At 46.1% G+C, this 17,129-nt stretch overlaps 1 protein-coding gene across 2 annotated transcripts in view; it reads right to left on the bottom strand.

Moving 5' to 3' along the window:
- The window catches only part of LOC138497213 (uncharacterized), a 371,787-nt gene that overhangs the window by 73,631 nt on the left and 281,027 nt on the right, over positions 1–17,129 (bottom strand). For both annotated transcript variants that reach the window (XM_069620537.1, XM_069620538.1), the window contains one exon: positions 9,499–9,613. In XM_069620537.1, the coding sequence (XP_069476638.1) occupies positions 9,499–9,613 (115 nt within the window). The remainder of the gene's footprint in view (positions 1–9,498; positions 9,614–17,129) is intronic.

Below are 17,129 nucleotides of genomic sequence, written 5' to 3'. Positions count from 1 at the left end.
GGCGGCGTGCGCTCTCTGCTGGTACGCGCCGTCCGATGGTTTGGGGGCGGCGCCCTTATTTGCCGAAAGCCCAGTCGCTGGTCGCGGCTGCGAGAGGGGCTTCGAACCTGAACGGTCCGAGGAGGCCGCCGGTGGAACCTGCGTCTCCTTGGGCGCTGATGCTTTCTTTGTCTTCGACGAAGAGCCATGGGTGGTGTGCTTATGTGTGGTATCGTGTGCGTCAGTGTCGCCGGGGTGTTAATCCCCATAAGCAGGGCGTGAGCCGAGCCCGTCGGGGCCAGGGACAGACGACGAAGAGCGCGAGCGCTCTTTAGAGGGGTCTACGACTTCCGTAGCGGAGGTCGTGTTATCACGTTCCTCGTCACTGTCGGTGGTAGCAGCGGCGGGTGAAGAATCGGCCTTCGACATAGCGTAGGCCGCCCACCTCTTGACCCTACGGTCTTTTAGAGTCTTTGGCTTAAGAAGCCGACAAGCCGTGCAACCCTCCTCTTTGTGATCGAGGGGCAAGCAGCGGTTACACCGTGAATGCTTGTCCTTCCAAGTAAACTTGCCCTTGCAAAGTGGGCAAAACCTAAAGGGTGTCCTCTCCATAGCCGAGGCAATAAATCGTGATAACGACCCCAAGGGAAAGGAAGGGGAAAAGGAAAGGCATTCTCAGAAAAGAACCAGAGATGTCCCACGACCCCACTCTCCCTACTGTATTTGGCCTGCGAGGCCAGGCCACGTGATCGGCAACGCCGAAGGATCTCCTCCGCTCGTCCCCTCCGTCGAAGATCTTGCTCGGCGGAGACAGCTTCACAACTGCGTCGAGGGAGGGATCGATATGTTATATATTAAATAGGAAAACGACCAAAGGTCGAGGAGATGGAATCTGCAATGTCTCTCGAGGAGCTCCGCGTAAAGGCGACCATAGCTGGGCGGAAAAAAACAATCAGAGGGACCTCGACGCGTGAGGGATTGTGGGTACAACGCACGTCACTATAGGGATAGTATTTTAGACACGCCTTGTCGACGTCCCTTTTCGACTACGAAAAACAAAATGCAATACTCCGCAGTGACCACTGGATGTCGGACCTATGCACAGCATGTGATTCTAAGCAGATTAACAAACATCAGAAAAACTCTTACACAATGTTTCTTGAATAAACAATTATTAATTCATCAGTCAGAGTAAGCCTTCTTCAGAAGTGAGCAACAGAAACGAAACACTATATACTTCACAAAATACACTCTTATATCGCTAAATCAGTGAGTACCCTTTTGGGATGGCCCACCGACACAACCTACACCCTCGGATGACTTCAATAGCTAGGGTGCTGGGGACATTAATATATCACTGTTGTATTTAGAATCATTCAGGAGTAAGTCAAAGGAAAAGGTTATTAGAACATACAAGAGAACAAATTCTTAAGCAGGCAAATACGTTCTGATCCCCCAATAAGAGTCATTCAGTGGAACAGGCTAAGCCAAAGTCTATTGGCAAAAGCCTATATGAGCTAAAGCACTTCTTTGCAGGTAAGAAAGGTCTTTGCACTATGTTTCAGAAGTCTGAAGAAAAAGAAGAATCAATGCAGAGCCACAAGCTGTTCGACTTGTGAGTAGAAGATGCAAGCAGCTCTATCTACAGAAAGAGTTTACAGCAAGAGTTAAGTTCTCTCAGACTTTTACAGTACCTTTGTATTGAAGAAAAAGTGCAGCAGATGACTTCTGTTCCACAGCAGCTCTGCAGATCTCACTGTTCATGGGCCTCAGTTGCGGGGACAAGAGGGAGGACTTCTGGGGACCCCTGCATGGCAATGAGACGGTCACTGAGCGCAATCGGCAATCTTCAAATCAGTAGCTGTTCGGCGTTTCAGCTCTTAGCGTCTACCGCAAATAGCAACAGCGGTTCCTGGCTGTCGAGATGGGCTTTCCTTGCTTCTGGGGTCCCGCACTCTTGATGGGGCTCTGGCTCGGTCAGCACTGCTTCCTGGGAGTCCGGAGGATCTTCCTGAGCTCTTGGCCAGCTTAAAAGCAAAACACAAACTGGTGCTCCTCTCCCTGGCGTTTCGGTTTCCAACAGTAACTCTGTGGAAAGTCAACCAGCTCAGAGAGAATGTCCAGGTGGCTTACTTTGTAGTTGGTTGGTCCCACCAACTCAAGGGCAGAAGTCGTCCTTGCAGGGGCTTCTCTGTCTATACGAATTTGGAGTTTCAGCACAGCAGCAGGGCTTCACCGGGCAAACCAAGAGTCAAGGAGCTTCAGCAGGCGCCCTCTTCAAGATCATCTTCGGGTCCTTCGACCAGTGGCCGACTGCCTTCCAAGCCAAAAGCCTCGCATTTTATTCAGTTCTCTCCCATTCATTGCAGCCTAGCTGTCAGTCACCCAGCAGGGTGGCGGTCCTTGCCGGACAGTCAGCTGGCCAATCAATACAGAGTGCATTGGGGTCCCCTAGGAGACTAAGCACAGGGAGTTTTGGGCACCTCCCTCACTAGCTGCCCACCCCAGACAACCTGGAGCCAGAGGCGGGTTTCGCTCGGGAATCCTGCCAAAGGCAAAGCGAACAAAGGGACCAAACCTGGTTTGGCGCACAGAGTAAATCTCAATAAGGACCTTTCCACAAAGAAATGGTGAAAAAAGAAGATTGGGGCCATTTTGACAAAAATGCCACCCTTGGGTGCTTTACTACATCTGCGAACATAGCCCGCGGTAAATGCACACCATGGTAGTTCAAAGTAAACCACTGCCACCAGCCATTCAGTGAGGAAAGGGTAACATTAAAAATGTTACATGAGAACCTAGACATAGGGGATACTAGGTAACCCCTCCAGCACCCTATTGTAAGATAGTGTGTGCTGGGTCTCCAAAGTTACAACTGTAAGTAAAGTTAATTTCACTTTACTGCTCTGGGAAACAGTTTATCCCAGAGAAGATATTTAAACCATGGGAAATCTGAACGACTTCCCTGTGCCACTTCACTGGAGGTGCTGTGTGACAATGTAAAAGATGATGCCTATGAAGTTTTTCAGGCTCCATAACCAGAAAAAAAGTTCAGAAATCACATTAAAATAATTGAGTGGGACAAAGGGTCTCACTCTCGCCAGGTTAAAAAATCAAGCCCTCAAAATCCAGCAAAGTTGCTGGGGGGCTCTAAGGTGGAGGTAATTAGCACATTTCTGAGAATTCTCCTTTACAGTTGTTAAAGAGTTTAACTTTAAAAAGACACTATGAAGAGTCAAACAAATGACACCCATAAAAAGAGTAAAGGGTTCTATAAGCGTGGAACAAGGTTCCCACTCAGAGGTATTAAGGACAAATATCACACTAGTAAAGCAACAAGTTCTGGAGTTGACCCTAGTCTGAAGAGTTACAATTTCTATGAAAATCTTACCTAACGCGCATAAGTATCCCCAACGCACTGCGTGGAAAGATGCCGTGTGCAATGTTAAAAAGTCACTGAAATGTCAATGTTAAAGGAGATTTGTACCGTGGTGCGTTATGTTACTTTGCATTTATATAGTGCCTTATGTACCATTGCTATGGTCTCAAGACGCTGGTAGGTTGAACGCCCTCGAGAACCAAGTTCAAGTCAGTAGAGAGAATAGAGAGAGAGTCAAAGGTGTGTGTGTGTGAGCATTCATGTGATCGCTGCTTTTTAGCGGTAGGTGTAGTGGTTGAGAAATCAGGAGTATGTGCTCGTTCTGGCAGTTTTTTATCCAGACCGATTCTGGATGCGTTAGGCCTGAGGAGAAACACCTAGGCTGGAGGGTTTGTGACCAGTAGTGTTTAATTAGGGTGATGGGGAGTACGAGACAGATGATGGTATGAGAACAGCTATACCGAATGGTGTCATAGTATCCCTGTGCTCTAGTTGAGTGGTGGTGTAAAGAAGAGAGTAAGCGAATAGATGTGATATGGTAGTTTAACTTAGATGTTTGAGATCGGGCCCACTACAATAGTTCCATGTACTCCATCCGTTCCATGTACTCCTGCTGTTCCATGCATTATGACAATTTCAAGCACTCAAAAACGATCACTTCCATGCTCTTTCAAACGTTCGATGCATTCAAACCATTCCATCCCGCACATACATCACCCGTTTGTTCCACAACTCGACACCCGCTCCACACCCTCATTAAGTAACCTCTAAATGCAACATTAACACAGTGACGCTATTAGGCACACTTTCAGAACTAAACTGTACCACAGTGATGCTATTAGGAAAACTTTCTAAATTCATCTATACAACAGTGATATTAGACACACTCAATGGTGTTGGGCATACCTTCTAAATTGAACTTTATGCAACATGCTACCATTTACAATTCTAAGTGTGGGACATGCTATCATTCACAGTTCGGTCTAAGTGATATTTATAATTACGTCTTAGTGTGGCACATGCCAACAATCACATTTCTAACTAGATGCGGGCCACGGTAAAGTTCACAAAATAGTGTGTCAAATACTAGCGTTCAAATTCTATCAAAGTGTGGGATAATTCTAACTAGGTGCGGCATGCTAACATTCACAGTTCTGGGGTAAGGTAATGGCGAGTGGTAGGGTTTTCTGGAGTAGAGTAATTGTTCTACTCCCCACCCATGCCACACTCACTTTTTTTGGTTGCTACTGGTTGACTGCTGATCGCTGGCTGCTGGGGGTCAATGGCTGCTCACGGGTCGCTAGACCCAGGCAGTGGAGGAAGAAATATCCAATGGGAGGCAGTGAGTGGGTCGGGAGAGGGACACCAGGAAGGGGGTACAGGGGATCAGGAAGCAGGGACTACGGACATTTATTTTACACATTTTAAACTAAAAATTAAGTGGGGGAACGGAGCCAGCACTCACCGGAACCTTTTATTGAGCAGGGAACGGATTTCATTAGTTCTAGCAGCAGTGTCCTTTTTAGAAATTGTATTTAAGAAATTGAGCAACATTGTGACCAGTGGATGAATGCTTTAACAAGATAATTTCCTGTCTGAGTCAAATGTGCTACGCATAGTACTATGCACTAACATACTGTTATATTATGCTACTTGGCATTTATATAGCGCTTATATATCATTGGTAGGCCCGCAAAACCAATGTTAACTAGTGCCTATGTTGACTGACCTATAGAGAATGGTCAAGATCAGCCTATGTCACCTTAGACAGATGTAATAATTGTTACCATGTGCCACACTTCGATTCCTCAACCTAGCCTGCGTCGCACCTAGACAGATTTGTAAATGTCAGCATGTGCACACATACAGAGAATTCTTAAGCCTAGCATGCGCCGCATCTAGATGGAATTGTGAATACTACCATGTGCCACACTTAGTTGGATTCCTCAACCTAGCCTGCATCGCATATAGACAGAATTGTAAATGTTTAGCATGTGCCACACTTAGATGGAATCCTCAACCTAGCCTGCGTCACACCTAGATAGAACTATGAATGTTAGCATGTGCACAGAGGGAATTCTTAAACCTAGCAGGTGCCACATCTAGACAGAACTGTAAATGTTAGCATGTGCCACACTTCGATGGAATCCTCAACATAGCCTGCGTCGCATTTAGATAGAAAAGTAATTCAATGATTGATATGCAACTCTCCTGCCAAGGCTGGACAAGGCGTGCAAGCAGGCTAGCGTTCATAATTTTATCCGGTTGTTAAGCAGGTTAGTGTTAATGTCCTGGTCTGCTATGGTCCGAGGGCAGGTAGCGTGGCAGGGCTTCTGGAGTGATTACTCTACTCCCCACCCAGGCCACGCCTACCTTGATGGTTGCTGCTGGCCTCCCCAGCCGACACCGGCAGACACAATCTCGAGCCGCCTCTGTGGGAGCCGCCCTTTGCCTTTGAGCCATTAGCCGCATGGGCTGCAAGGGCAGCGCGCTGTCCTGGGAAGGTCAGTTATGACCAGGTGGACGTAACAATCAGTGGAGGCGGGTGGGGGAGGGTGGAATTGCGAGAAAGCCAGACACAAAGGACTACACCCCAGGACTGCACACTCTACATGCAGGCTAGCATAGAAAAACAGGGTCAGAAGCAACAAAAACACAAGAGAAACCCATTACAATAGCACAAGTTGATTTAAAAAAAAAAAAAAAAAAAACAAACCCCCTCCACTACATGAAATAGCCCAACGGATTGCAATCAATGTACAACTACTCACTGACTATCAACCAGCCCCTAAAGCTGCTTACCACATGGTTTCCCTGCCGGATCCTTCCAGATTGCAGTCCAGAAGGCAACGGGGGAAAAGAATGTAAAAGGGAAACAGTATCCTGGTACTTCAAGTCTGAAGGAATTATCAGTTTCCCCCATAACAAAGGAGCGCTAGAGATGTGAAGCTGTGGACTTTACTTCGCTTCAAAAAGTCAGAACAGCTTAAAAAACAAAGAAAACCATCAGGGCTTAATAGCAACTATGGAGGTAAAGTTGCCAAAAGAAATATTTTCAAAGAGCTATCCTCTCAGGTTTAGGACGATTGTACTGAAAAAAAAAAAAATGGTCGCAACAACGAAAAGTTCTAAAGATTTTACCACCAAAGGTTCGAACACCAAAAGTCCCCCGCAACGCCCGCTCACTATACTTTATGATATAGTGAGCGGTCGGTATAAAAAAAAAAAGAAAACAAAAATGACACGGCTGCACCGGTTCCCGATCACGGAAGTGAAAGGGAACTGGCGCTGCAGGAACCCACCGTGCAGAAGGTAAGTGGGGTTTATGTTGGGGGTGTGCTGTGGGTGGGGTATTGTGGGTGTCAGAATGTAGGTGTGTTCACATGAAAAAGGTGCAAACTTTTGGTAGTTTGCACCTTTCTCATGCAAATGTTTTGCCTGCAGTACATTCAGCCGCGGGCAAATCCCTTAGATTCACCTCTCAGAGGTCCCTGTTCACTATAACTAGGGTGGGACTCCTAAAATATGTCCACAGGACAGATTCTAGAAATCCATCTTAAAACAACGCCCAGTAACTGGTCTCTTATTTCTCCGGTAAGGTGTTTATGTATGTGGCTGATGGCAGTTCAGAAGCACCGGGCGGCAAAAGATCAATATTGTGAATGGTGGAACAAAGTTCCCAGAGTAAATCACTTTGCATGTCTAATCTGAAACTATGCTGGAATAGAGTCCCTCAATGTGTTTTCACACCACACAGGTCTGGATGTACAGCACTCATACATTTAGAAATACTAATCGCAAGTGAGAATTCTCAGAAATGTGCTAATTCCACTCTACCTTAGAGACCCCCAGCAACTTTGCTGGATTTTGAGGACTTGAATGTTTAACCTGGAGAGAGTGAGACAAGTTTTCCCACGCTCGCATGTATTTTAATGTGATTTTTATCTCAGTTTCCTTTGGTTGTGGAGTCTGACAAACTCCATAGGAATCATCTTTTACATTGTGTCACACAGTACCTTTAGTGCAGTGGCACAGGGAAGTCTGAGATTTCCCCAAGGTTTAAATACCTTCTCTGGGATAAAATACTGTTTCCAAGAGAAGTAAAGTGGAATTTACTGCTTACATTTGTAACTTTATAGACCCAGCACACACTATCTTACATTAGGGTGCTGGAGGGGATACTTAATATCCCCTTTGTCTAGCTTCTCATGTAACATTGTTATGTTACCCTTTCCTCAGTGAATGGCTGGTGGCAGTGGTTTACTTTTTACTACCATTGTGTTTTTACCGTGGGCTGCGTTCACAGGAATGGAAAAGCACCCATGGCTGCCATTTTTGTCAAAATGGCCACTCTTCTTTTTTCACCATTTCTTTGTGGAAAGGTCCTTCCTGAGATTCACTTGGCGCACCAGACCAGGTTTGGTCCCTTTGTTCATTTTGCCTTTAGTGGGATTCACAAGTGAAGCCCGCCTCTGGCTCCAGGGTGTCTGGTGGGGGCAGGAAGTGAGGGAGTTGCCCGAAACTTCCTGTGCTAAGTCTCCTAGGAGACAGGAATGCACTCTTAGGTGATCGGCCGGCTGGTCATCCAGCATGGACAGCCATCCTGCTGGGTGACAGACAGCTAGGCTGGAATGAATGTGAGCAAGCTGCATAAAAAGGTGAGGCTTTTTGGCTTGGAAGGCAGAGTCAACCACTGGACGAAGGAATCAAAAGAAGAACTTTAAGAGGATGCCTGCTGCAACTCATTGACCGTTGGTTTGCCAAGCACTACTGCTGTGCTGAAACTCCAAATTCGTATAGAGAGAAGCCCCTATAAAGGACTTCTTACTTTGAGTTGGTGGGACCAATCAACTCCAAATTAAGCCAAGTGGACATCATCTCAAAGCTGGTTGATTATCCACCACAGTCGCTGCTGTAACCGGATAGCCAGGGAGAGGAACACCAGTTCTTGTGCGTTGCTTTTAAGGTGGCCAAGAGCTCCAGGAAGATCCTACGGACTCCAACGAAGCAGGACAGACCGAGCCTGAGCCAGCACAGAGTGCAGGACCCCAGATGCAAGGAAAGCCCATCTCGACAGTCAGGAACCACAGTGTTGCTATTTGTGGTAGACGCGAGGAGCAGAAACACCGAAGTGCCACTTGTTTGAAGTTAGCTGGTTGCGAGCGGTGACCGTCCCATTGCAGTGCAGGAGCCCCCAGAAGTCCTCCCTCTTGTCCCCACGACTGAGGCCCAGGAACAGCGAGATCGGTTCCTATGCAGCTCTGCAGAAGTCATCTGCTGCACCGTTTCTTCAACCGAAAGGAACAATAAAGTCTAAGAGAACTTACCTCTTGTTGTGTAGCTACCCGTCCTCATTGGAGGCTTGCTTGGTTGCCTGTGCAGAGTTGCGGTCAGCTTCTTTACTTCACAAACCTAATCAGCTTGTGGCCCTACTTTGATTTTCTTCTATTCTACAAATACTTTTTTAAACATTGGAAAATACTTTCTACTTACCTACAAGAAGTACTTCTGTTCACCTTGACTTTTGCCAACTTAATATTGGGTGGCCTAGGCTCCCTGAATGACTCCTCTTCCTTCCAGGAAAGGGTTAAATGACTGCATTGGGGGATTGTTTTGAAAGTACTGACCTACCTAAGAATAACTCTGAATACTTGTTTTATTCTGAACTCTTCTCTTCAAACACTATTTTAAATGCAACAGTGATATATTAATGCCAACAGCATCCTAGCTATTGAAGTCACCCGAGTGTGTAGGTAGTGCCTTTGTGTCATCCAAATGGATATTTGATGAAGTTATTTGTGTGCTGCTTTTTATATTGCTCCTTTCTGAAGAAGGCTTAGTCTAGCTGATAAAATTAATAATTGTTTATTCAAGAAACATTGTGTGTAAGCGTTTATTTCAATACTTGTCACTGAATCTCTAACTCCCCTACAGCTCACATTGACCCCTCTTGAGATCAGCCTGGCTACTCGACCACACTACCAACCTTTGTCGTACAGACTTCTACCAAAGGTTGAATTTCTATTGCCAGGTGGTCAGGGTTGTTGTAGTGCACCCAAAGGATACTGCATACAAACTTGCCTAACACTAATACAATCAGGATACATTTAATTTGTTTATGCAACTATAATGTACAATACCTGAGGAATATGGATCAATGCCAAATGGTTCTTGAGAGCCAGGATGTTTGACAGGTTTGGCTTGCGAGAGAGCTTCAGCCACACTCTTTGCTCTAGCAACTTTCTCAGCATGTTCCTAGAAACAGAAACAATCAGTAGAGTTACTTAGGGATAGTAAGTGAAATGGAGCAGCTAATAATGGCAAGATTACGAAATATTCTTTTGACATTCCTTCCATTGTAATCAATGGAACCCCCAGCTCTTTGTCTTTCCCTTGCTAGCGCTTGATTTTTGGAAGTAGAGCCTTAAAACAACAATTATTAAAAAAAAAAGTGTTGTAAGATTCGGAAATTTCACTCCAGTGTTTCGTATGGAATCCCATTATTTTTGGCCTGACATTTCGAAGGTAAGTAAAGCATTCAGCTTGTTAGGACAGTTTTTCTGAAGTCCAACTAAGGGCTCAGTAAAACCATTCAACTGAGGCAGTGCAAGACTCCACTCTTAGTATAAGGCTGTACCACTTGAGTTCAGGGTAGCATACAGAGCAGCCAGGCTCATCTTAGGAAGGGGAGAGGGCTGCAGAATGAGTACACATGAAATTGTAATACAAATGGGCCAAAGAAACACTGAAACACTATGTTAAACTAAAGAACGTATTCAAATACAGTTAGGTCCAGATAATTCTAAGGATAAATAAGTAACACATGAAATCAAAATAAAACAACACTATACTTGATACACAGACCAAAGTATAAACCTTATTTTCAACACACAACAGTAGTTCTAGGGAAGTCAACACCTTCTCATACACAATGTATACAGGTCACACCATTTCTTGGGGAGTAAAAACCAATTGTTACTTCACAATTACCTTCAGTAATGCAAGGGCAGTAGAACCTACCAGTTGTACAGTGACTCTCAGTACAAGCCACATAATCAGTCAACTGGACAATAGACGATTTGTGAATAGTGGAACACTTATTCCAGGCACAGTAAAAACCTATAACTACTTTTGTGATAAAACAGTTATACTAGGTTAGTAAAACATAAGGATGTAATATTCAATTAAAGGTGCTTGAGATCAGTGAACACAGATTGAGATAAGCAGCAACTCTTGTAACTTATTTTTGGATGGCACAAAGCTAACTCAAGGCAAGTAAAACCCATATTATCTCATAAGGAGTCCAGGTTAGATCTTTCCCAACTATACAAGTGACCGATGAAGGCCTTATAAAGGGACAGTTAGAACCACAGACTCTGGATTAGATAGCTAAGGGAACGTAAACCCTAAAGTTACACTTTACTGAATGACTCAGTTATTCTAGGTAGGCAAGAGCCTGTCCAGAATAAGTCTATTAGGTTAACAGCAAATCAGGGGAAGACCCAGTTGGGGAGGGCACTCATTTAATTATCCTGCAGGAATAATCTGGTGAAAGCAACACGTTACTTTTATTACTTTTGGGAAGAGGCTCTACTTAATCACCGGTGAGTAATATACCTTCACATCGACTTTATATTAGAATGGCAAAACAGTTTCTAAGGAAATAAAGATGTTAACCATACTTTTAAGACTAGTGCATCACACATCCAAGCTAAGTAAGAACATTTGTAACTGTTACAGGTACCAATTCTTTTACAAGTAAGTAACTAACACACTTTTCTTTTCTAGGCAAAACGCCCCATCCCTTTAAGCATTTCCCTTATTCTTGGAGCACGAGTGGCAGAAGGGGGCGGGTCACTAGGATCTAGTGTCCAAAAGGCAGTGTCAGGATAGGTTAAGTAGCAAAAGTCAGAGTTTCTTAGGAAGACTGGGCAAACTGGCAAGTACTTTACTTCTAGAGTTAAGAGGGTCCAGGGGCTTCACAGAAGACATCCTAGTAGGAGTCTAGCAGTGTGACAGGGTACTCTGGATGAGAGGCCTCCCCCACAGCTACACAGAAATCCTAACAGACTTAAGGTAACCAAGCCAACATAGTACCTCAGCATTGAAGATTTTGCAGCAGGACGACTTCGGGTATTTGGCTGTAGATCCTGGTCAGTGGATTCCTCTTCGTGGTGACTGAAAACGAGACCTTAGAAGGAACTTTGCAGCAGGGATCAATGAAGGCGGGTCTAGGCAAGGTTTTCTCGCAGCTGAATGCGGTCCTGTGGATTTGGCACCTTTTCACGGAGCACAGAAGACAGAAAATCGTGGTTTAATGCTCGTCGTTACAAAGGTCCAGAACTTTTTTGAGGGGACTTGTGTCTCTGGAGATCCTCGAGGATGCCCACGAAGTTTTGAGATTATGAATTTGGAAGAGACTGCACAGAGGCTCGAGGTCCCAGGGTATTGGGGTCGCAGCAACGCATGGGATGGCTCAAAATCTCACTAGGATCAGTGTCGTTTTCGGAGCCCCCAGGTCGATTGGAAGGAAGGGGTACAGCAGGCTCCGGTTAAACAGCAGGCTCACCGGTCGCTGGAAATAGTTTCATCCGCTTTTCCATCATCCTCCTCGGTTTTGGTTCCTTTGGTTGACTGGTCTTCAGCTTCCAGGTTCGCAGTATTTATCAGGAATTACAACACAGCTTCTGCATTCCCTCCCTTTACAAGAAGGTGCGGTCTGGTTGTCCAATCAGACAGCCAGCCCCCACTGAGATTTTAGGCAAGGAGGAAGACAAAGGGCTGTCAAGTTTGACGACGACTCACTTCCTGCCCTCCTCACAAGACAGACTGGAGCCTGGGCGGGGAGTTTTCCGCCGAAGATGAAAATCACACAAAGGAATTTCCCGCCCTGGATGTCAGGGGAAGGAACAAGAAAAACTAAAATGGCGAAAAAAGATGGGGCCATTTTGGTAAAATGAGCACCCTTAGGTGCCTTTACTGCAGCTGTGCACACAGCCCGCGGTAAAGGTGCACCAGATTACTACAAGGTATCACTGCCACCAGTTATTGAAGGTAAGCTTGTCCCTGTAACAGAATTGTTACAGTTTTAATGCGAAAGGGGATACATTCCAACTCCCCAGCACTCCACATAAGGTGTGGCATGCTGGCTTCGCAGAACAAAATGTTAAAGGGCCCCAAAGATCCTTTCTACCCTAGGGAACTGTAGTTCTCTCAAGGTTAGCAAAAGAAAGTTAAATGGGGAAACCCCTAGGGCAACCCAGCAACAACAGGCACTTATTGAAAATACGTTGTTAAAAAGGATAAGCGACACTATGGAGTCAAACAAATGACCCATAAAAGAGGCTAAAATATTCTAGGAGTGTGGAAAAATGTTCCCATACAGGAGGTATTAAGGAAAAATATCCCACTAGTAAAGTAAAAAAGTTCTATGGTTGTGTTAGGCAGAGTTTGAATGCAGTACCCATGGGGATCACTACACACAACTAAGACTACAGGTGTAAGCAAAACCAACCTTTGGTATAATCTGTAATACACAGTTTTTGGTAGCGAAGCTGAGCAGCCAGGCTCATCCCCAAGAGGGAATGTGAGCTGTAATGTTACACAGGAGGTCCACAATCACAGGTGAACTCTAACACTAAAGGTTTCTTGGTTAAACACTGATTAATGTATCAACAGTTATAAAACATTCACTAGAAGGATGCAGTTAAATAGCATACACCATGCATTACTCACCGTAATAGCATTTCTGATAATTGCATTGGCATATCACATGCTGTGCATATGGTCCGACATCCAGTGGTAACCGTGGAGTATTGCATCTCGTCTTTCGGGGACCGAAAGGGACGTCAGCATAGGAACACTATCCTCATTGTGTAGTGTACCCAAAATCAGTCCCTCAGATTGTATTTTTTCTGCCACAGTAAGAAGTCTATGTTCCTTCCAACCGAGCGGGGAAGGGTGGGCGCATGTGAATCTAAGCAGATACAACCATCGGAAATGCTATGATGGTAAGTAATGCATGTTTTCTGATGCTGGTTAATCTGCTTAGAATCACAGTCTAGCGAGCAGTACCCGGAGTTGGAGGCAGAGAAAAGAGGTCTTCGTACTGCTTGTCCCACCTGAGAATCAGATCTAGAATGAGTGTCTAGGCAATAGTGTTTTGTAAAAGTGTGTACAGAACTCCAGGTTGCCGCTTTGCAAATGGACTCGAGAGGAACATTTGCAATTAATTCTATGGAAGCCCCAGTGCCCCCCGAGTAGAGTGCTCTATGCTTGAAGGGCAGTCCTTTCTTAGCAAGAGTGTAACAGTGTGATGCATTTGACAATCCACCTTGAGACAGCTGATATAAGACAGGATCACCTTCTCTACCAGCTGCCACTGAAACGAAAAACTGGTTTGTCTTTCTCAGTGGTTTGGTTCTTTCCAGGTAAAACATGACTGCCCTGCGCACATCTAGTGTGTGTAGGCTTCTTTTGGCCATGCTAGTGGGATTCTAGAAGAAAGTGGGTAGTTCGATTGATTGGTTCACATGGAATTTAGAGAGGAATTTAGGCGCAAATCTGGGATGAGTGTGCAGAACCACCTTATCCATGTGGACTGTAACAAAAGGGTCTAGGACTGAAAGGGCCTGTAGCTCGCTAACCCTTCTAAATAGAGCGATAGCCACTAGGAAGGCCGTCTTAGAAGTAAGGTCTTTTAGACTTGCGTTATGCATGATCTCAAAGGGAGACCCCTTGAGTCTGGTCAAAACCACATTTAGATCCCATCTGGGAGCTAGGTTAGAAATTGTGGGGGGGGGGCAGGGGGTGGTGAATTCTCTTAACCCCTTCCATAAAAGCCTTAATAACAGGTATTATCCACCACAACACTTCTGTTGTGACGTAGTGTAGGCTGATAAAGCAGCTAGATGAACCTTTAGGGAATTAAAAACCAAACCAGAGTCTAACAAATGTTGGGTACAACACAATGTGGGTAGGTGAGCAGTCCATGGGACTGGGGCTCTTGGTTTTACACCAGATAAAGCATTTCCACTTAGTGGAATAGCAATAATGAGTGTTCAGTTTTCTAGTCTCCCTGAGTATGTCCATGCATCTGAGGGAGTTGAAGGTGTCCAAACTCTGACCTCAGGAGCCAGGCAGCAAAGTTCAGAGTTTGTGGGCATGGGTGTAGTGTCTCCCCTCTGACCTGAGATGTTGTACAGGCAGGCTAGTCTTGGGGGCGGATGGTCAGGGGGGGGGGGATATTTCCATTAAATGAGCGAACCAGGGTTGGGGGGCCCACATTGGGGCCACCAAAATCATGGTAACTGGTTCCTGGTGCACTATCTTCTTGAGTATGTGAGCTGGTTTGGGGGGTGGGGGCAAGAAATAGGGGAGCGTAAACACATTTCCCTGACCATGTTATCCAGAGTCTGTTCCCCTTGGAGCCGTTCTGGGGGTACCTGGAGGCATAGTTTTGGCATTGAGCGTTCTGAGTTGCGAACTGGTCGATCTCTGGGAAGCCCCATTCTGCGAAGATGTTGGAGACAAAGTCTTCGTGCAGACGCCATTCGTATTCTACGGGCAGTGGGAAATCTCTGCTGAGCGTGTCCGCTAGAAGATGGAGTTCTCCAGGAACGTGTTGGGACAGTAGGAACATCTTGTGTTTGAGAGCCAATATCCAAATGTTCCGGGACAACTTGAATAGACCTGGAGAGTGTGCCCCCTTGTTTGTTTAGGTAATACATGGCTGTGGTGCTGTGTCAGGATCAGGACTTTCTTCCGCTGTAGCTGTGTCTGAAAGGCCTTCAGTGCTTTGAATACAGATTTATATGGTTGGATGCTACTTGTGGGGACCACGACCACATCACCCCGGCCCTAAAAACACTACACTGGCTCCCAGTAAAACAGCGTATCATCTTCAAAACAATGTGCATAACGCACAGGGCAACCAGCGGACAAGGAGCAGAATTCCTACAAAAGAAAATAACAATCTACAAGCCAACAAGACCGCTCAGGTCAACCAACGAAATCCGACTGGAACAAAAACCTTACATCAAGAAGAAACTCTGAGGCACCGCTTTCTACCACTTAGCCGCAAAAACCTGGAACAACATCCCAAAAATAATAAGGAACACCAAAGACCACCTTAAATTCAGAAGATTACTAAAAACTTGCCTCTTCAACACCGGAGACTAAAACCGAAACAATAAGACAAACGACTCATCAAAAAAGGACATGGACAAACCCCTAGAACCGACAGAAGTACCCTGGGCACCAGTAGGGCTGACGCTGGACACAGCGGTCCACCCGCGAGACCCAGAGAAACGGATAAAACTACTCCAGCCAACCCTTACCATCCCCCACCGCCCGTACAGCCACAACTAGGTTCCACGAGGCTGTGGAACGGACAAGATACCACCAATCACCACACAACCGGGTGTATGGACACTAGCAGCGGCGCTAGTCATGTGGAGGGGGTGAGGAGCATGCAAGGTTATTAAGGGAGCGGGCGGAGGAGACAGCTAGATCCTCAAACGGCCTCGAATGGAAAAACGGGCACGTACCTCCTGAGGCTCAGGGTGTACAAGCATCCCGTCGGGTAAGATTACACGAGCCCAACCGGTTCAGTCCAGGATAGAGATGACTAACGAATACCATTAACAATTTCCTTTTCTGCATACACCTCTCAAACTCCAAACCAAACACAAACCTCTAGCGCAGCAAACCGCACGAACTTCACTACACTGCAACAACAAAACAGACTCGCACATCAGCACACAACGACTACCGGCTGCATACACCCCAGGCCCAGCCGACGGAACCACCGGGCTGAGGCGGCCAACAGCACATCACTGCAATCTTGCACTTTTCCAGCCTCCACCCACTAACCCACGCCCCCCCCCCTTTCAGAGCCGCCAGGGGACCACTCCGGTGGTGATAGTGCGCGGTACAAATGACCTTTAACATTAACATTGTCTGCTGAAGCAGGGGAGCACCCCACCCTGTGAGACAAGTCTCTCGTGAGAGTGGTTTCTACTGCAGGAGTGGTGAAGGTCTTCCCCTTCAAGAGGTTTTCCCTCAACCACCACTGCAGAGAAAGAACGAGGACTGGCGAGACAACTACCAGATCTTCCCATTGTCCACTGGCTGTTGAGCCACTCTTGCATGGGACGCATGCGCAGCCGCGCGTGGGGTACTATGCATGACATCATACCTAGAAAGCGCATGGCCTTGCGTACCATCCCTTCCCGACTGGCTACATATTGAGGGAGCTGAGAAAGCATGTTTTGAACCCTCTCGGAGGGGAAGCCAAGGCCATCCTCTGTCTGAATCAGAGCCCCTGGAAATTGGCTGACTTGACTGGGGTCTAAGCTGTATTTCTTCTGGTTGATAGAGAATCCCAGACTGAACAGGAGGTCTATTGTCTTCTGAGTATTCAATAGGCATGTTTCTTAAGAGTCCCCCGTTATGAGCCAGTCGTCGAGGTAAGGGTAAACAGGGATGGCTAGTCTGCGTAGGTGTGCTGCAGCTACTGCCAGGACCTTTGTAAACACCCTTGGCGCCGAGGCAATGCCCAAGGGGAGTACTTAATTGATAGTGCCTGTCCTCTATCATGAACCTTAGATATTTTCTGTGCGCTGGCAACATTGAAATATGAAAGTATGCATCTTTCATGTCCAATGTTGCCATGTAATTCCCGTTTTAACAGTGGGATTACTTCCTGCAGGATTACCATACACAACTTTTGAGGTTTAACAAATTTGTCCGCTGGGCGCAAGTCTAATAC

This window comes from Ambystoma mexicanum, chromosome 5q (genome assembly GCF_040938575.1).
Source record: "Ambystoma mexicanum isolate Mex_15411 chromosome 5q, UKY_AmexF1_1, whole genome shotgun sequence".
Lineage (NCBI taxonomy): Eukaryota > Metazoa > Chordata > Amphibia > Caudata > Ambystomatidae > Ambystoma > Ambystoma mexicanum.
The sequence above is the reverse complement of the archived record's forward strand: the minus strand, read 5'-3'. Positions and strand labels throughout refer to the sequence as shown.